At 39.9% G+C, this 20,712-nt stretch overlaps 1 protein-coding gene across 1 annotated transcript; it reads left to right on the plus strand.

Moving 5' to 3' along the window:
• Nucleotides 1-9,384: 9,384 nt before the first annotated feature.
• TLR10 (toll like receptor 10) lies at nucleotides 9,385-19,892 on the plus strand. Its single transcript, XM_032853444.1, is given in 5 exon segments — nucleotides 9,385-9,717; nucleotides 9,935-10,022; nucleotides 15,052-15,151; nucleotides 16,462-17,672; nucleotides 17,899-19,892. Coding segments are annotated over 2 exon segments (2,391 nt in total). The 5' UTR covers nucleotides 9,385-9,717; nucleotides 9,935-10,022; nucleotides 15,052-15,151; nucleotides 16,462-16,522; the 3' UTR covers nucleotides 19,140-19,892.
• The last annotated feature ends 820 nt before the right edge of the window (nucleotides 19,893-20,712 follow it).

Here is a 20,712-nt window from a genome sequence, read left to right on the forward strand (position 1 = left end):
TGAGAAAGAAAACAAATGAACAGGGTTGTGGGGGGTGGAGAGAGAGACAAGCCAAGAAACAGACTCTTAATTATAGAGAATGAACTGATGGTTACAAGGGGGTGTGTGGGAATAGATTAAATAGGTGATGGGATCAAGGAGAGCACCTGCTGTGATGAGCACTGGGTGTTGTATGGAAGCGTTGAATCACTCTATTGTATGCCTGAAACTAATATTACACTATATGTTAACTAACTGGAACTTAAATTAAAACTTGAAAACAATAAAAAATAAGAAAAGTTAAATATAAACTAAAAAATCCCCCACAAAACAACTAAGTCTTCATCAAAGATAGAAGTAGTAGAGAACAGAGGTTATAAAGCTGGTTTCTCTACACAAACATTCTAGAATTCAGTCCTGGCTCCATTTCTCTGTAGCTCTGTGCCCTTGGATGAATTCCTTAACCTGTTACAGCCTCCTCTTTCACATCTGTAAAATGAGCATTATAATGGTGCTTCCCTCCTATGATTGTTATAAGAAATGAGTGGTATGATGTGTGGAAGGCCAGGGTCTCACTATTCCCTCTACAGCTGGCAGTACACAGTGAGTAGGACGAGTACTCCAGAGACAGACGACCCCAGCCTGATTTCTGCCTCTTCCTCCTCATTTTAGAGGCCCTAAGTGGTTATGCATTTTCTCCCTGCTTTATTAGCACAAATATAAATGAGTATCATCATACTTGTCTCAGACTATTGTTACGAGCATTAAAGGAATTAAACACGTAGTGTGCATAGAACAGTGCCTGGCACAGAACAGAAACTCTATAAATGTTAGTTATGATGATGCCATTTTTATTGTTATTATTGGTATCTTCATTATCTTAACGCCACCCCACGTGGCACTGGAGCTGAGCTGTTACTCATGTGCTATCTGGATAGCCCTACGCTTTATCTAAGATTAAATAAAATCAGAAAAGAGACAGAATTTGACCATACAAAAATTAGAAATAGCTCCCTGTTAAAACAAACAAACAAATGAATAACCAGATAAACACAAATGGCTAAACATGGCCAATGGAGAAATGACAAATCGAGAAGTAAACTGGTAGTAAATATCACAGATAAAACCGACTTTTTTCTTTTATATAAAGAAGTTGTAGAATAAAACAGAAAAGTACTGAATCACAATTGGTATATTGGCAATGAGAGAAACAGTTCAAAAGTAGATTCGGTTAGGGGCGCCTGTGTGGCTCAGTTGGTTAAGCGTTGGCCTTCACTTGGATCGTGATCCCAGGATCCTGGGTTCGAGCCCTGCATTGGGCTCCCTGCTCTGTGGGGAGCCTGCTTCTCCCTCTCCCCCTGCCTTCTCTGTCTCTCATGAATAAATAAAACAAAATCTAAAACAGCAACAACAAAACCAGGATCCAGTTAGAGAACAAACACATGAACAACTTCAGCCTCACTAATGCAACCCAAATATCATCGAAGTTTCTAGTTTTTCCTTTTATTTTCAAATAAAACCGTTCAAGTCCCCAGTCTGCATGGTTACAGGAGAGCAGTCTCTCCTGAGAATTTCAGAGGCACGATGAGTTTCTGGCTACCTCTCATGTTCTCTTTTTCTGGACTATTTCTTCCAGTGGCTCCCCAACACTTCGGACCAGCTCATCCTTCCTTCCTTCACTGCTCCAGAGCTCTCTGATGGACTTCATCCCCTTACTGGATGCAGTCACTTCTTGAATTACACAGATTAACACCCACAAAAGTGGATGACCACTCTTAATAAAAAATCCATTATCAAATTAATCAACTAGGTCCCAGGTACTCTGTCTTTGAGGGCCGGGGAAAGGAGTGTTGCATGTTGGTGATGTGATCTACAAGGATGTTAACCTCTCTTCCAAGACATCTTGAAGATACTTCTTGGAACTCAACTATGATAGCCCCATCCTCCAAAGAGATCAAAGCATTGGAAAATATTCTAAGGGAAGTTTTAAGGACTTAGAACAAAAGGGCTAGTTGCCAATGTAAGGGAAGAAATAAGAAATAAGAGCCTAAATCTGGGAGGTCCACCTGCATCTAATAAGTATTCCAGACAGAGAAAAAGGAGGGTAAGACATTGTCAAAGTAATAAAGCAAAGAAATTCCACTGCAAGACATGAATCTCTTAACCATGCCCAGCAAAATAAATGGTAGAAGGCACCTCCTCTTGGAATTTTAGAACAATTTTAGAATAATGTCAGACAACGATCCTCAAAGTTTCCAGAGAGAAAGAGAAAAGCACATACAAATAATCAGATACCAAGATGGCATTGCACTTCTCAATACCAGAAACTATAAAATAAAATTTTGTGAGGCAAATTATTTGGAACAATCAATCAGTTACGAAGCAGGACATTTAAGTTCTTACTCTAAATTAAACCTCAAAGACTCTCTTAGGAAATTACGGGAAGATATGTTCCACTAAAGATGTAAAAACTGGGCGCCTGGGTGGCTCAGTGGGTTAAAGCCTCTGCCTTCAGCTCAGGTCATGATTCCAGGGTCCTGGGATCGAGTCCCACATCGGGCTCTCTACTCGGCGGGGAGCCTGCTTCCTCCTCTCTCTCTCTCTCTCTCTGCCTGCCTCTCTGCCTACTTGTGATCTCTGTCAAATAAATAAATAAAATCTTAAAAAAAAAGATGTAAAAACCAAGAAAGACAATGTTATGCATTCTCTATACTGTTTCTGCCATACAGATACAAAAGACTCCAGTAGCTTCAGGAACATAAGAAACCATAAATATCTAGTAAACTAATTAGGAAATGATGAGTTTTGCTTACCTATTACTTTTGTTTTTAATATCGTTTATTTAATTGCAAGCCTCTGCAATTGAATTTTAAATCATTGTTCCTTTTAACAATCAGTTCACATAATTCTTAAAAAATTAAAAATTGGATCTTATGAGCTGGAATAACCCATCTCTAGCACACCACTGGATATATTAGAAGATACCTTAGTAAGCGTGATTTGGTGAGTAATTTTTTCAGATTCAGTCTAAACATTGCACATATTTGGTTGCCAGCAAGGAAATCTAGGGAGATTCCTCATGCTAACTTGTCTTACAGGATGTCTGTTATGTGACAGCATTTCTCTATTTGGCCTAAAACATAAAGCAAGTTACTAATAAAGCTATAATAATAACTAGTACCTGAATGAGAAATCCAGACCTTCCTCCTTTCCTTCTCTACTGTTTTCCCTTTGTAACTTTCTTGCTAAGCCTATAAATTCTATTTTCTCCCTTTTTTTGGGGGGGGGTCTCCATTCCTATCCTGTCCCTTGCCTTCCATCCTGATTTTCTGTTTTTTGTCCCCTCTTCTTTCCACTATGTTTTTGCTTTTTCCTTTAATCTGCTGTCCTTTCTGACTTTTGAAAACCTTCCATTTTCTCTCTTTTCTTCTTTAATCTTTATTTAGTATTTGCTTATCTTCACTCTTCTCTCCCCCATTCCACTTCTAATATATGAATATCTTCCTCTTTCTCAATTTCCTTCTCTTTCTACTGTCAACTTTTCTTTATTGCTGCCTTTGCTTCTATTTCTTCTGAAGCCTTTTCTCAGTGTCATAGCTTATGGGCAGGATGGAGACTCATCCTTAGGGTACTTTCTGAAGAAAAGTATATATATATATATATATATATATATATAGTCAGACAACGATCCTCAAAGTTTCCAGAGAGAAAGAGAAAAGCACATACAAACAACCAGAAACCAAGATGGCATTGCACTTCTCAATATATATATGTAATATATATATTATATATCTATATAATATATTATATATGTTATATATCTATATATTAATCTGTATATATATATATATATAAAATATATATATTCTTTCTTATCCCTAAAGGCTTTGTGGGTAATTTCTGAGGACACAGTTTCATAGATGTTTATACAACAATGGTCATTTGCAGAGTGCACAGGATCATTTGAGAAAGGGAATAAGAACTAAAGTCAGGACAGGTGAGGAAATGAGAAATACCAATATTTGGCATTGCTGGGGAAAATTCTGTGGATGAATAGGAGTTCCAGTTTGTTGGCTAATTGTAGGATGGTCATTAATTAAGGCTTTAGCTCTACTTGTTCAATATGGCAGCCACGGGCCATATGTGGCTATCAAGTGTGTGAAATGTGGCAAGTCTGTGTCGAAGTATGCTCTAAGTGTAAAATACATACCAAATTTCTAAGACACTGTACGAGAAAAAAAAAAAGAAATATCTTAGTAGTTTTTATATTAAATATATGTTAGTATTTTGATATGATTCAATATATTATTAAAACTAATTTAACCTGTTTCTTTTTGTCTCTTTAAATATAGTTACTAGATAACTTGAAGTTACCTGTGTGACTTGCATTATTTCTACACTCTGTTGGACTGTGCTGCTCTAGTCCTTGAAAATGAAGTATTTACCAAAATCTCTGCAAAGTCTTTCTTTGGGTTTCCATTAAGTATTTAGGGCCATTCAATTTATCTGTTCAAACTACAATTTTCCTCCCCTCCTTAGACTTGTCAAGTATAGTCAATTTTAGTGTATGTGCTGCCAAAGTGAGCACTCGAGTTTAGTAAGTGAATGATACAGAATTGGAATTTCCTAACCATGTGGGAATATTGTTACCTTTTATTTTTCAGAAATATAATTTTTTAGAAAAAATAAATGGTGCCACTATTTTCTCTTACTGATATTTATAATTAAACTAGAGGAGCTTTATTACTCAATGAACACGTGCTTCCTACTAGGTTATGAGCTAGCCTGTAGCAGTTTTAAGGGAAAGCAGCCCCAGTCCCTTAGTTCCACCAGTAGGGAGCCTTGAGTTATGTGACTTTCCTCCCCAGACCTGGGCCCTATCAAAGGCAAGACATAAAACGGGCTAGTAGACTATCAGATGGTCCATGGGTCCTCTGCCCAATAGAGATGCCATTTGGAGCACCTTGGATACAAGGAGCCAATCAGATTTCTTATCTTCAGAAAGTACCCTCAGGACATCTCTGTCCCAGCCCTAAGCTATGACACTGAGAAAAAGGCTGTAGGAAGAAATAGAAGCAAGGGCAGCTGTAAGCAGAAGCTGGCAGTAGAAAGAGAAGGAGATTAAGAAAGAGGAAGGGTCAAAGAGAATCTGACTCATTACTAGAGAGGAGAACAGCTTTTACCCGCTTTGGAGAAGACAGTAAGATGGCCCGACCACCAGGAACACTGAGGCGGCCATTTTGCTGGTTCTCTGTGAGGCCCGGCAGTGTGCTGCTATGCTTCCTTACTTCTCGGAGTGTCTTTAAACTAAATCTCTGTCCACCTGAGGTAATACAGATTCTCTATTCATTGCAGTTTATATATGAAGGAAGAAATAGGGCAAGCAGAATTCCGAAATCAGAGGAAGTTATAAGAGGGGGAAAGTATGCGAGAGAGAGTGTGTGTGTGTGTTTGCATGTGGGGGGGGGTAGTTATGACGGCAGACATCGCTGAACCTCAGAGTAAGGGCGGGGGGGGGGGGGGAAGGGACAGAAAAAGGAAAAAGATTTTTGAAAAGAATAATAAAAAAAAAAAGTCACATCCCCAAATGATCAGTTTATGGTTCTGAGCTTACTATTCCTATTGCTAATTGCAAAGGATTTAAATATTTAGATATTTAAATATTTAAGGATTTAAATATTTAGAAATTCCAGGTGAAGGCAGAGAGAGTAGTACATGAACTTCTGGGCACCTGGAATAGGGAAAACACGGGGCTTTGGAGCCAGACAGGCTCAGTTTTGAATCCTGACTCCATCTCTTACTGGATGGATGACCTTGGGCAAGTTTCTTATTCTCCCTGAACTAGTTTCATCATTCGTCAAATGGGAATTATATATAAATTTGATGGAGATTCTGGTAAGGATTAGCCAATATCTTGTATGTAACACTTCCTATAATACTTCCGGTCCTTACTTTAGGAGGTAAAGGCAAGGTGCTTTTTTTTTTTTTTTTTTAAGCTTTTATTTGTTTATTTGACAGAGAGAGACAGTGAGAAAGGGAACACAAACAGGGGAGTGGGAGAGGGAGAAGCAGGCTTCCCACTGAGCAGAGAGACTGATGGAGGGCTTGATCCCAGGGCTCTGGGATCATGACCTGAGCTGAAGGCAGACACTTAACGACTGAGCCACCCAGGCGCTCCAAGGTGTTTTGATAATGATGGTGGAGACACAGAATACTACCCTTTAACTGGGCTCGACTTGGTTTTGGTGAGCATATTTTAAAATAGTAAAGAAAACTTTTCCATTCACTGACAGAGTGAAGTGTTTAGACAGTTTGGGCTCTGGGAAAAGGAAGACTACATCAAAAAACCAAAAAACCCGTCATTTTTTTTTTTTCTTGAGAGGACAATATAGACTGTGGGTGTGCTGATCATAGTGGCTTGAGAATTTCTGAGATGAAAGGGATTTTAGAGCTTAGTTCATCCAATAAGCTGGAAGGACCCTCCCCCAGGCTTCTGATGGATGTGCGTTAGGGACCTATTTCTATGGTATATGGACATGTTTGCATATGTTTAGGTGTGCCTTACGTAGACTGTTCATTTCGGTTGGTGTTTTTCCTTCTACTGTTACTTATTGTGGGATTTCCCCCTCTAAATTTTTTAAAGATTTTCTTTATTTATTTGAGACAGAGCATGAGAGAGCTGCAGAAACTGAGGGAGAAGCACACTCCCTGCTGAGCAGAAAGCCCAACGTGGGGCTGGATCTCACTGCAGACACTGAATGACTGAGCCACCCAGGCATCACCTCCCCCTCTAAATTATGTGTAGAAATACATGTATTATATTTTTATGAAAAATACCAATATTATTGTTTAAAAAAATGCTTGTTTTAAGAAAGTACCCCTCCCCATTTTCACATTTAAATGAACCCATTATAATCATTCATTTCTGAATTGGCCGTTCCTCCTGTGGACAATCCATTTGGAAGGGTTTTTTTTTGTTGTTTTGTTTTAAAAGATTTTATTTATTTATTTGACAGAGATCACAAGTAGGCAGAGAGGCAGGCAGAGAGAGAGGAGAAAGCAGGCTCCCCGCTGAGCAGAAAGCCCGATGCGAGGCTCCATCCCAGGACCCTGAGATCACGACCTGAGCCGAAGACAGAGGCTTTAATCCGCTGAGCCGCCCAGGCGCCCCAGGAAGTTTTTATCTTCATGAGTGACATCCAACAGTGTCACCTGAAATTTAAGCATAAATAAAGCTCAAAACCCATTGCTTTGAAAAAGTTGATGTGTTCTCCTATAATCTATATAAATAGTGCCATGTTCGTTTTATCATGTTACTTCAAAATAGGGCCTCTAGCTAACCCCTTCCCACTCTTTTCTAGTCAGATTAGTGAAATTATGGAGTCACCATTCCTAGCCTTCTGGTCACCCCTTAGCCATCCCACCGGTTTGATAGGTAGACTAACTGATCTGAACCTTGATGGAAGGCACCATCAAAGTGCTCTAAAAGGCTTCGGGAAATAATATGGCAGTTCTGCAAAAAAATTAAACATAAAATTGCCATATGATCCAGCAATTCCACTTCAGGTATAAACCCCAAAGAACTGAAAGCAGGGAATCGAACGGGCATTTGTACACCCATGTTCATAACAGCATTATTCACAAGAGCCAAAAGGCGAACTCAACCTGCATATCCATGGATGGATGAATGGATAAACAAAATATGGTGTCTACACACAATAAATTACTATTCAGCCTGAAAAAAGGAAATTCTAACACATACTACAACATGAAAGAATAAAGTCCTATCTTGCCATTCTTTTTAATATATATTTTTAAAGATTTTATTTATTTATTTGACAGGGAGAGATATAGTGAGAGAGAGAGAACACAGGCAGGGGGATTGGGAGAGGGAGAAGCAGGCTACCCGCTGAGCAGGGAGCCCGATGTGGGACTCGATCCCCCAGGGCCTCGGGATCGTGACCTCAGCCGAAGGCAGACACTTAAGAGCTGAGCCACTCAGGAGCCCCCCCCCTTTTATTAAAAGATTTTATTTTTATTTATTTATTTGGCAGAGAGAGGGGGGCTGTTTGTGTGTGTGTGTGTGTGTGTGTGTGCAAGCACATGCACGAGTGAGGGGAGGGAGCCCGACACCAATGCGGGACTCGATCTCACAACCCTGAGATCATAACTGAGCCACCAAGTGACTCCTCCCTTACCATTCTTTGGCAAGAGTTGTGAATACATTTTTCTTTAACAGAACTTTGATCTTGAAGTCAGAAAGAGAGCATTAGAGAAAAAAAGATAAATAAAGGAACCAGGCTGGTGATGGAGGGTATGGCACTGGGCCTTATCACCACCGCCATATAGAGAGAAGGAGTTCCCTGAGAATCAGTGTTTGGTTTGATTTGGTTTGATTTGATTTTTTTAAGCAGTCTCCACAGTCTGAGATTGGGACCTGAGCCAAAATCAAGAGTTAGACTTTTAACTGACGGAGCCACCCAGGTGCCCTGAGAAACAAGTTTTAGTTTGAAAATAGTCTGACCTCCCTCCATAGGGGGGGTCAGACTATTCCAATATGAAAGGCAAAATGACATATGCGTGGATCTAACTGCTCTTGTGGAAGGTATTAGAAACCGTTTTGTTTGTTTTGGTTATTACTAGACCAGAAAGGGGTGACTGGGCCCCAAATAATTCTCACTAAAGGAAATGAGATTTCAGAGAACAGACTGGAAGGATCTAAACCGTGTCACCCCTACGAGGGAATATAGTCCCAAGAACCTCTAGAGAAGTGTCTTCCTTTTTTCTTTTCTTTTTTTAAAGATTTATTCATTTATTTGAGAGAAATGAGCAGCAAATATTTGAGCACACAGGAGCAGGGGTAGGGCGGAGGGAGGAGAGAGAGAATCTTAAGCAGACTCCCTGCTGAGCATGGAGCCTGGAGTGGGAATCAATCTCTCCACCCTGAGATCATGACCTGAGCTGAAATCAAGAGTTAGACGCTTAACTGCCTGTGCCACCCAGGAGCCCCAAGAATTGCTTAAAATGTTAGACGAAGAGTCAACAGTAAGTTCAATTGGGAACCCTTTGAAGACTGTGACAGTTACACCAGGCCACACCTGAGGTGGGAGATCTGAGAAGATGAGCATAGCTTCAAGCGTTGCCAGTGAGTTTGGAGGTGACTCAGTTATTTGGAGAAAAGAGGAAAAAAAGAAGGAAATTCTGATATACACTACAACATGGAAGGACCTCAAAAACACTGTGCACTAAATGAACAAAGCCCGTCACGAAAAGGCAAACAAACATTCCACGATTCCACTCCTATGCGGTGCCTTCAGTAGTCAAACTTAGAGAGACAGAGAGTGGAGGCCAGGAGCTAAGAGGAGGGGAGATGGGGGGTGGAGAGGTGGGGGTTGGCGGGTGGGGAGTAGTTTAAGGGGTCGAGAGCTTCCGTTTGGGAAGATGAAAAGATCTGCAGATGGATAGTGTGACGGTTGCACAACCACGTGAATGGGCTTCGTGGCACTACACTTAAAAATGGTAGGTATCATGAATGAATATTTTACTGCCATTTTTTACAAAGTGCTTGAAGAGTGTAATGAGTTTATGTGACGTGTAATGCCCCTAGCGTGCAGTAGGGGGCAAAGGAGCTTCAGCTTCAACCGAAAAGCTTGATTCCGGTGCCCCTGCAGGCAGTCTAGCCCAGTGGATGAACCATTCCCGCCTATAGTCCCTCCAGACCTGCGGCAAGCCCCAGCGGTAAGAACTACCAGCCCTGTTCGCTCTAACACCTGTGACAAAAGAAGAATGGTTCAATGGGTCTTTTCTAAAGAAGGGATCATTAGAACTCCTGTACCTGGGAGGAAAGTAGTCTTATTACTCAGATTTTTAGTATTTATTATTGTGCCTATATTAATCTCACGATGAATGATTAACGAGTGACCTTGGGGCTCCGATCTAAGAAACTGTCTTGCAGGCACTCGACGTTGGAGTTTCCTTTCACTGGTTGCTGATTAAACCTGGTCAGTCCTTCTACCCAGAATGGAGGCTCCCCCATCATGGTGGTGAGGTTTCTCCAGCTTTTATTTTTCCTTTCATGCATGTAAATAACATCTACTGTTTGGCTATTGAAAGCATCGTTGTTGCTCCTTTACTAGTTTTAAAGTTCTGCATGTGTGCTATAGTCGGAAAGGAGGGGCACACCTGATGGATTTTGTACAATGTAGACCTTGTTCGGTTGCCTGCAGAAGTCCGGAGTGGCCAAAGATGGCCAGGTGGCTGCTGTAGGGTACAGAACGATTAATAGCACCTGGGCATTTGAGTCCTAGGAGAGCTTTCTCACAGACCACCTGTGCTGAGTTATGAATTAGGGTTCTGTGTACTTTCTAAGTTGTGTTTAACTTCTTGTGAATTCGTAACTTAGGAATGCATGTAGGCAAAGTGTCTTGCACTTTATGACACCTAGCTGAGTGTTCAGTAGCCACTGCTTGCCACTCACAGAGAGGGGTGGGAAGGGTGGAAGAAGCCACCATGACAGCTAACTCTGATGATGGAATCAAGGTGGGTGATCACGTCCCAAATGGCTTCATTTCAGGTTTTGTAATGTCTTCCGTTTGGGTTCTGGGAAGGGACTAGAAAGGTCTGGGTTCAAATCCATACTCTATCCCTGGGTTAGCTTGGATGACTTACTTAACCTCTGAGTTTTAGCTCCTCTGTTTGTGAAGTAGGGGATAAAAATGGTCGCCACTCTGTTGAGTTGTTGAAGGGATTGAACAAGATAGCATATGAAAGCATTTATTTAGCTCAAAGCCGGCCATGTGGGAAGCTTTCAAAAAGTGTCGTTCTCGCTCTTTCTTCTGTTGCAAAGATCATTTACCATGCTGTGAGGTTTTAACCCCTTCTCCACTTTTTTGCTTCGCTAGAAAAAGAGGCGATTGGTTGTTCTTTGGTAAACCATCAACAGTCATTTCATAGTGTCTTTTGATTTGGACTTTTAAATTATAAGCTAACAAAGAAAGTCATTTTCTGTTTTTCACCTGCTCTCAGCAGAGCAGAACAGTAGTAGGGATATGACAATATAGAATACGTATTTAATGCATCTTTCATAAAAAAAAAATTACGTCCTACTTTTTAAAATGTTGAAATGAAACGCCATAAGCACAGGTACTAACTAAGAAATAGGACCTTTTTATTTTATTATATTTAGAGAAGTTCAAAAAGAGTTGGTTCCTCTCCCTTCTTTAGAATAAGTTACAAATGAGGTTGTGGTATTGAGCAGGTCAGTAAAATATGAAGAAGTCAGTAAGATATGAAAGCTATGACACCTCATTTCACGGGGTTCCAGAGGTAGCAACTGGGTTGGATTCTGCTGCATTTTTCAGGGGCCATAGCCGCCGAACCCAGAAGCTACGTTTGCAGTCAAATGCTCTGCCACTGAGCTATACCCCCTGAGAGCTACATTTGAAGTACTCTGTGAAATGATAATGTCAAATACACTTTTGTCAGCTTAATGACTGCCGGGGTCCTGCCAAGCCACATTGGATCCTGAGACAAAAGGAAAAATCAGGATTAATGATGCCATCTTTATGAAAAATTTTCACATTTTATTCATCGTGGATTTTTAGGTTAAAATTAATTTTTTAAAATGTTTCATTAAAAAGTTATTTATCTTGATTATTGAGTTTCTTGACACCCTTTAAAACTGGTGCCAGAAATCGCCCTACTCTGGGCCTAGATGACTGCCACCATTTGTGAAAAGCTACATGTGATGACAGTGATATGTATACATTATCTTTTTTAAGGACTCTGCACAAAATACATTTACAGATGAAAAAAGGGAACCCTTCAGCAGTTAAATAAATGGTCTAATTTAACACAGCCAGTAAGTTGCTAAGTAGGACTTGAACACAAATCTATCAATCCTTAACACTAAACTCATTCTCTGACCATTGCGAACTGCACCATATCAGAAACTCACAACACAAATTCGTTCATTTGACACACATTTTTGAGAGCATATTATATACCACCTTGTGCTAAGAGATACAAAATTGAAATCATTCATTCATCTATACATTTAAAAAGCATTTACTGAGCATGTGTTATGTGCACTATTCTATGTGGCAGGGATACGGAAGTCAACAAGGTCGTCAGCTCCTTTCTTATGGGTGTAAGAGGTAGAAGAGACAGTCAATACATAAATGAACCAAGGTTTCAGATAGCAGTATGTTTTGAAGAGACATAAAATAAGGTGATATGAACTAATACAAGTTGGCCTCTTTGCTGCTGAGCGGGGAGCCCAGCACAGGGCTGAGCAGGGAGCCCAACACAGGGCTCAATCTCAGGACCCTGAGATCATGACCTGAGCCAAAGGCAGATGCCTAACTGACTGAGCCACCCAGGCATCCCCACAAATTGGGCACTTTAGATTAGGTGGTCAAGTCAGGTCTCTTAGAGGAAATAGTCTGTAAGGCAGGATCTAAAGGACAAGACAATCCAGCCAAGGAAGGACTGGGGAAACAGCATCCCAAGCAGGGGGACAAGCTAGCTCAGGACGCTAAGGTCAGAGCGGGTGTGGTATGAAGTGAGATCCTAGAGAGAAGCAAGTGCAGCTCAGGGAGGGTGTTGTAAACCAGTGTCAGGAGTATGGGTTTTATTTTAAGTGTGGCAGTACATAGTTAGGACACAGCCTGGCTGCTGTAACAAAATACAGTGACTTCAACAAGATAGGACTCAACACAATGGCTCCATCCATGTCAGTCCTTGTAAGGAATTGATATAAAACCTAAAGTGGGTGGTCATTGGCAGACTTACTCGTTAGGTTCCTTGGACTGTATACTGGGACACTTGAAAGAATCAGTATGACTTAGTGAGATATAACTTCATTGTGATAAGGTACTATAACATCTTTGAAAACTAATTTACCTTGACTCACCTAGAGACACAAGGTAGCAGAGTCACTAGGATACCAGGTGCTGGTATATTAACTTTGAGACTCTGAGGCACTTACAGGACCTCTCTAAGCACCACCTTCCATATCTGTAGAAGGTGAACAGTGATAGCACTGACCCTGTAAGGCAGTTGTTGCAAGGATCAAGCTAAATGAAGTTAGTATTACTTAGCTCAGTGAATGTTAGTCGTTGTTACCTAAAAAGACATCAGTGGGCCATTGCCTCATTTACATGATAGAGTCAACATGGGGAAGCTATCTGTAGATAGCTATTAGCTATCTGTTGAATAGATATAAATGTACTATTATGGTACTGGTAACAATTTTATTTTGCTGTATTTTTAAAATCTAGAAGATTATCATGAACATAAAGTTATATCATAGAGGCTGTCTTATTATGTTCATATTTGTTCTTACATTGATGATTGGATGTTATATTAAGGGTTACATAAAAAAGGAGATGACCAAGAAAAGACTACCTGGGACAGATTGGAGGAATATTCTCAGTGGAAAGGTGAAAACCACAGGCTAGTTCCAGGCTACTGTCTTCTCAATCCCATCCCCCCACCTAGGGCCTTTGGTGCCCCCATCCATCGAGCACACAATAGACAAGGAATATCAAAATCAAAGTTTTCTCTTCACAGTCATGGCACAAGATGGTTGAGCATAGCTGTGTCCATTTTCCTATATTCTACAAAACAGTTTTATAAAGTGTTCTCATTTTTAAATTACTTAAAAATTGGAAATATCCACATTTTCTAGGATTTCTTAACAACAACAATGACAAATTTGGACAGGTTCTAGAGAAAGAAAAATCCAGATGAGCATGAGGTAATATTCTAGGTATCCTTTTGTCTGAGTTCTGCCTGTTTTGTCCCGTCACCATGTCTAAGTATTTATTATTTCATTTATTTATCCCTAAATTCTGTGGAGGAGAGTACTATTAAAGTACTATTACCTGCATTTTAGAGAGGAGGAAACTCATGGATGCTGAGACTTTTGAGAGAAAAGTCAGACTTCAGTTGTTTAAATAGACACAGAACAGAGACAATTGAAGAATTAAGATTTTCACAATATTCATTATCCAAGATGTGTATTAAGCTGTGAGGAACTTTTCTGGACACTGGGACTATAGCAATGAATAGAACAGATAGAACTTCTGTTCTTTCACAGCTTACATTATAGTAAGGGGATAAGAAAAGAGAGACTACAAACAAGGTGGTGAGAAGGACTAGAAAGAAAAATCACTTTAAGATAAGGAGAAGAGAGAGCGATTAGGGAGTCGTATTTTGTAGAGGAGGGTCAAAAAAAAGTCTATCTGTCATACAGAGATGTCAAGGGAGTGAAGGAGCATGCCACTTGTCATCTGGGACAAGTGTATTCTGGAAAAAGAAGGGCAAGTACAAGTTCAAAGATCTAATGTGGGGTCATGCTTGGAAAGGGTAAGGAATGACCAGACAAGAGTTGGGAGTTAGGCACTGAAGATGTCAGATCTTGCAAGGACTTGGGATATTTTTCTGGTTGAGTTAAGAAGCCAGTGGAGGATTTGGAATAAAGGAGTGGCTGATTGTGACATGCCTTTTAAAGATTCCTCTGTCTGTTGGGAGGAAATGACTGAAGAGACACACCGTTGGTAGGAAAGACCCCCTGGGACTCTATCAAGAAAAGAGGCAGTAGGGGAGGTGGGGAGAAGTGGTTAGAGTCTAATATTGAATTCATAAACTCTTAAACTTTATGTTCTCCCACACCAGGTGCAGGGGAGGTGAGGGGAAGTGGTTAGAGTCTAATATTAAACATAAACTCTTAAACTTTATGTTCTCCCACACCAGGCACTGGGAAAATACCAAGACAAGGTAAATAGCTTGGTGAGTTTTCCTGCTTATCCATGCATGTGTCCAATACATACCGACCTTCACTTTCCTCAGACTGGTCACTCTTACAGACAAGTAGGGCAACCAAAAGATATATCCATAAGAATATATGGTGTAGGGAGACCTCTCTGGGCTCTTCACACCAACCCATTGTTCTGAGGAGCTGTGTGTGTGTTTGTGTGTGTCCATGTACCTGTGCAGGCATGTGTATATATTTTGGCATGGTAGAAAGAAATGGAAACTTCTTTCATCATTATTGCTGTTACTTGGCAGTGATCCAGATTGCTTTTGCCACCAACCTGAAGACATATGGCCCCATAAGGACAGAAACCATTCTGTTCATTTCTGTGTTTTGGACCTTCCATGTACACGGGTAAGTCTTGTTGAAAATTAAATATTAGCTCAAAGGACTCTCTATGTCCACAAATATAAAAGTTGAGGAGAGCAATATCTTGACATTAATTCGGGAGCCCAGAGTATTCAGTAATTAAAAAAAATTACTTCATTGAGAACTTAAAACCTGCACATAAATGTTTATAGCTGTTGTAGTCATAGCTGCCAAAACTTGGAAAACACCAAGATGTCCTTCAGTAGATGAATGGATAAATGAACTATGACACACCCAGATAATGGAATACTATTCTGTGCTAAAAAGAAATGAGCTATCAAACTATGCGAAAACATGGAGGAACTTTGAATGCATATTAGTAAGAGAAAGAAGCTGAACTGGAAAATCTACATACTGTATGTTTCCAGCTATATGCTATTCTGAAAAAGACAAAACTATGGAGACAATCAAAAGATTGGTGGTTGACAGGGGTTGTGGAGCAAGGGGAAGATGAATAGACAGAGAACAGAGGAATTTTAAGGCATGAATGAATGCATAATGATCAATGCAAGTCATTATACATTCATCCGAACTCACAGAATGTCCAACACCAAGAGTGTGAACTGTCATGTCAGTTACAGACATCAAGTGATGACAATGCGTCAATGTAGATCCATCAGTTGCAACAAACGAGCCATGCTGATGGGGCATGTTGATAATGGGGGAGGCCAGGCATACGTGGAGGTAGGGGGATATGGAACATCTCTGTACCTTACCCTTTCCCTCAATTTTGCTGTGAGCCTTAAGCTTCTCTAAAAGAAAAAAGTCTTAAAATCTTTTACTTTCAATTTTCGTAAAGCCCTCAGGCTATCAAAATGGCATGGAATGGAGAGTGTTGAGCATGACCTGGCAATGAAATTCCTAAGTTGAACTGGGAAAAAGGCACTTCTGCCAACTATTATATATTTATCTCCCTTGTGGGAATCCTGACTTGCCTCAGCGATGAGGATATGGCACAGTAACTGGCTTGGAAATCTATAACCCAAGCTCTCAGATCAAGTCAAAGACTCAATGCAGTCAATGCAGGCTGGAACCCTATTCCAAACTCTTGGTGAATAGAGTCAATTTTTGGCATTAAAAATAATCCATACTGGGGTGCCTGGGTGGCTCAGTAAGTTAAGTGTCCAATTCTTGATCTCAGCTCAGGTCTTGATCTCGGGGTTGTAAGTTCAAGCCCCATGTTGGGCTCTATGCTGGGCATGGAGCCTACTTTAGATAAATAAATAAATCCTATAGAATTTAACAAATGACATAACCACTTCATATTATATACTTAGTATTATATGTCTTTCCAGGATTTGAAATCATCTTCATCATTCATATGAGGGAACCAGTGATAGAATCCTTGGAGTTACAATGAAACATATCAGAAGCATTTACGTATTTTGTAGTATTGCTGTGTCAGTGCAGGGCTGGGCTTCGAAGTTGCCAGAAGAAAGGGAGTTAACGACCAATTTCTCCAACATGTCTCTAAGAAAGGTTCCTGCAGACTTGACCCCAACCACAACCACACTGGATTTATCCTACAACCTCCTTTCTCGACTCCAGAGTTCAGATTTTCGTTTTGTCTCTAAACTGAAAGTTTTGATTCTGCGCCATAACAGAATCCAAGAGCTGGATGTCAAGACCTTTGAATTCAACGGAGAGTTAAGATATTTAGATTTGTCTTATAACAGACTGAATATTGTAACTTGGTATTCACTGGCGGGTCTCAGACATTTAGATCTTTCTTTCAATGATTTTGACACCTTGCCTATCTGTGAGGAAACTGACAACATGTCACATTTGGAAATCCTAGGTTTAAGTGGGGCAAAAATACAAAAATCAGATTTCCAGAAAATTTCTCATTTGCATCTAAATACTGTCTTCCTAGGACTGAAAAGTCTTTCTCATTATGAAGAAGGTAGCCTGCCCATCTTAAACACAACAAAGCTTCACATTGTTTTACCAATGAACACAAATTCCTGGGTTCTTTTGCATGATGGGATCAGGACCTCAAAAGTACTAGAAATGACAAATATAGATGGCAAAAGCCAACTTGCGAGTTATGAAACTCAACAAAATCTTACTTTAGAGGATTCCAAGACCTCTCTTCTATTACTTAATAGACTTGATTTACTCTGGGATGACCTCCTCCTACTCTTCCAGTTTATTTGGCACCCATCAATAGAATGCTTCCAAATCCAACATCTGACTTTTGGAGGCAAGGTTTATCTTGACCACAATTCATTTGATTACTCAAAGACTGTAATGAGAACTAGGAAATTGGAGCACGTACAATTCAGAGTTTTTTCCGTTCCACAGGAGAGGGTCTACTTGCTTTTTACCAAAATGGATGTAGAAAACCTGACTATATCAGATGCACAAATGCCTCACATGCTGTTTCCTGTTTATCCTACAAGATTCCAGTATTTACATTTTGCTAATAATATCTTAACAGATGACCTGCTTAAACAACCTATCCAGTTGCCTCATTTGAAAACTCTCATTCTGAAGGGCAATAAATTGGAGACACTTTCTTTCTTTTTTTTTTTTTTAAGATTTTATTTATTTATTTATTTGACAGAAAGAGAGAGAGAGAGCACAAGCAGGCAGAGAGTCAGGCAGAGGCAGAGAGAGAAGCAGGCTCCCCACTGAGCAAGGAGCCCGATGCGGGGCTCAATCCCAGGACCCTGAGATCATGACCTGAGCCGAAGGAAGCGGCTTAACCCACTGAGCCACCCAGGTGCCCCTGGAGACACTTTCTTTAGTGAGTTTCTTTGCCAGCAACACATCCTTGAAGCACTTAGATCTGAGCCAGAATCTGTTACAACATGAAAATGATGAAAATTGCTTTTGGCCAGAAACCCTGATCACTATGAACCTTTCCTCCAACAGATTTGCTGATTCTGTTTTCAGGTGCTTGCCCAGAAGTATTCAAATACTTGACCTGAATAATAACAAAATTCAAACTCTCCCTAAAGACATTATTCATTTGAAGTCTTTGCAAGAGCTGAATCTTGCATTTAATTTTCTCACTGATCTTCCTGGGTGTAGTCATTTCAGAAAACTCTCAATTCTGAACATTGTAATGAACTTAATTCTCAGCCCATCTCTGGATTTTTTTTAGAGTTGTCAGGAAGTTAAGACTCTGAATGCAAGAAGAAATCCACTCCGGTGTACTTGTGAATTAAGAGATTTCATTCGGCTTGAAAAGTATTCAGAGGGCATGATGATTGGATAGTCAGATTCGTACATCTGCGAATACCCTTTGAATCTAAAGGGGACTCGGTTAAAGGATGTTCATCTTCCTGAATTATCTTGCAACACAGCTCTGTTGATTGTCACCATTGTGGTTATCGTGCTAGTTCTGGGGATGGCTGTGGTCTTCTGCTGCTTCTACTTTGATCTGCCCTGGTATCTCAGGATGCTGGGTCAATGGACACAGACACTGCAGAGGATTAGAAAGACGAGCCAAGAACAACTCAAGAGATATGTTTGGTTCCATGTATTTATTTCTTACAGTGAACATGATTCTACGTGGATGAAGCATCAATGAATCCCCAATCTAGAGAAAGAAGAGAAATTGATTTGCCTCCATGAGGGACACTTTGACTCTGGCAAGAGTATTACTGAAAATATCACGAACTGCCTTGAGAAAAGCTATAAGTCCATCTTTGTTTTGTCTCCCAACTTTGTCCAGAGTGAGTGGTGCCATTATGAACTCTACTTTGCCCACCACAGTCTCTTCCATGAAAACTCTGATTACGTCATGTTTATCTTACTAGAACCCATTCCACTCTACTGCATTCCTACCAGGTATCCTAAGCTGAAAGCTCTTCTGGAAAAGAAAGCATACTTGGAATGGCCTAAGGATAGGTGTAAATGTGGACTTCTTGGGGCAAATCTTCGAGCTGCTATTAATGTTAATTTATTAGAAACCAGAGAGATGTGTGAACTGCAGACATTTGTGGAGCTAAATGAAAAGTCTTGAGGTTCTGCAATCTCTCTAAGAACAGACTGCCTATAAAATCCTCTCTTCCCCTGGAAAAATGCAAAGGAAATTGGGGCCTGCATACATTGTCAGGATAGAAGTTGATACCCCCTTTATGCTGGTAACTGAGCAATACCATTAAAATGAAAAATGATTATTTTTTTTATGTCCATTCCCGGAAGGATTTCTAAGAATGTATACTACAGAAACACAAGTTTGCAAAGGCTTATGTAAAAAGATGTTCATCCCAACATTGTTTATAATCATGAAAAATCAAAAACAGCTCTCATTTCCATAGAAGATTGATTCAATCAATCATAGTTCATTAATGCAACAGAATATTACATACCCATTAAAAAGAGTGAGGTAGTTCTATATTTGCTGGTATGAGGAAAATTATACTAATATGATAGTTTATATATTGAAATAAAAGTCTAAATGAATTTGCACCAGTACATTGGTATAGTAACAGTGATTTGAGTCTATGAGGTTGTAGCACAGAAAACTTCTTGTTTCTAGGTTGTATATTTCTTTAACATTGGAATTGCTTAAGTGAATCTGTATTTCTTTTGTAGGTAGGAAAACACAATAAAGATAATTTTTAAAGCCTATGCATCCTATCATTTCACTTGATTCTTCCTTCCAAATCTCACCAGTCATAGAATGAAAACAAGCTTTTCTAAATTTTGCAAAATTATATGTTATTTCCCTAATTAAAAATGAGACTCCCCTCATGAGAAAAATTCCTGTGGCTCAGGATGCTTGGGTGGCTCTGTTGGTCAAGAAAAATTTCTGTGACTTATGTAACCATAAAGGAAGAAAACGGCCATATTTAAAATCTGACACCGGTCCCCTCTTACCTCATCTCCATCATCTCCATCATTGAGACCTATCAAGTTATGGGCCCTTTCCCAGAACATTCGGTCTTTGGTATCATGACTGATCATTGAGGGAATCTTACATATCCTTCAAGGTACAATCCAAATCTCAACTCTTTTTTGAAAACTTCCTCACTTCCAAGTATGATGCTCCTTGATGCTCCATAACACTTCTGACATACTTCTATCACCACACTGATCATATATGTTTTTAAAGTTTCCCTCTCTTATTAGACTATGAGCTCCTCAAAGGCCAGGACAGACTCCCCCCCCGCCCTGCCCTTATTTTCAGCAAACATTTGCTCAGTCCCTGGTTCAGAGAATGAGTCAGTGAATGTTTATGTTAGGTAAGCTAGAGGAACATAGCAGGGACCCAACTGGCTTCGGGTTAGAAAGTCAACTGAGAAGACAAGAATCCAGAATTGAAGAATTTCTGAGTATAGCTTGAATCATGTGAAATTGCCAGTGTGTGGTTGCTCTTGGCCTATAAGAATGTCTATTTTATCTTATTCAATCTAATAAAACTAATTTCCTAAGCAGGGTAAAATTGGGCTTTACATCTATTTTATTTCCTCATAGTTGTAGTCTTATGAATTCCTCATGCTAGTAGTCATTTGAGAAATTGTAATGAAGATGGTCCACCTGTAAGTGTAGGGACAGAATTGGGTCAATCTCCAAGCCAGATCATGCTATCA

Source organism: Lontra canadensis, unplaced genomic scaffold (genome assembly GCF_010015895.1).
Source record: "Lontra canadensis isolate GAN:19392208 unplaced genomic scaffold, GSC_riverotter_1.0 scaffold1, whole genome shotgun sequence".
Classification (NCBI taxonomy): Eukaryota; Metazoa; Chordata; class Mammalia; order Carnivora; family Mustelidae; genus Lontra; species Lontra canadensis.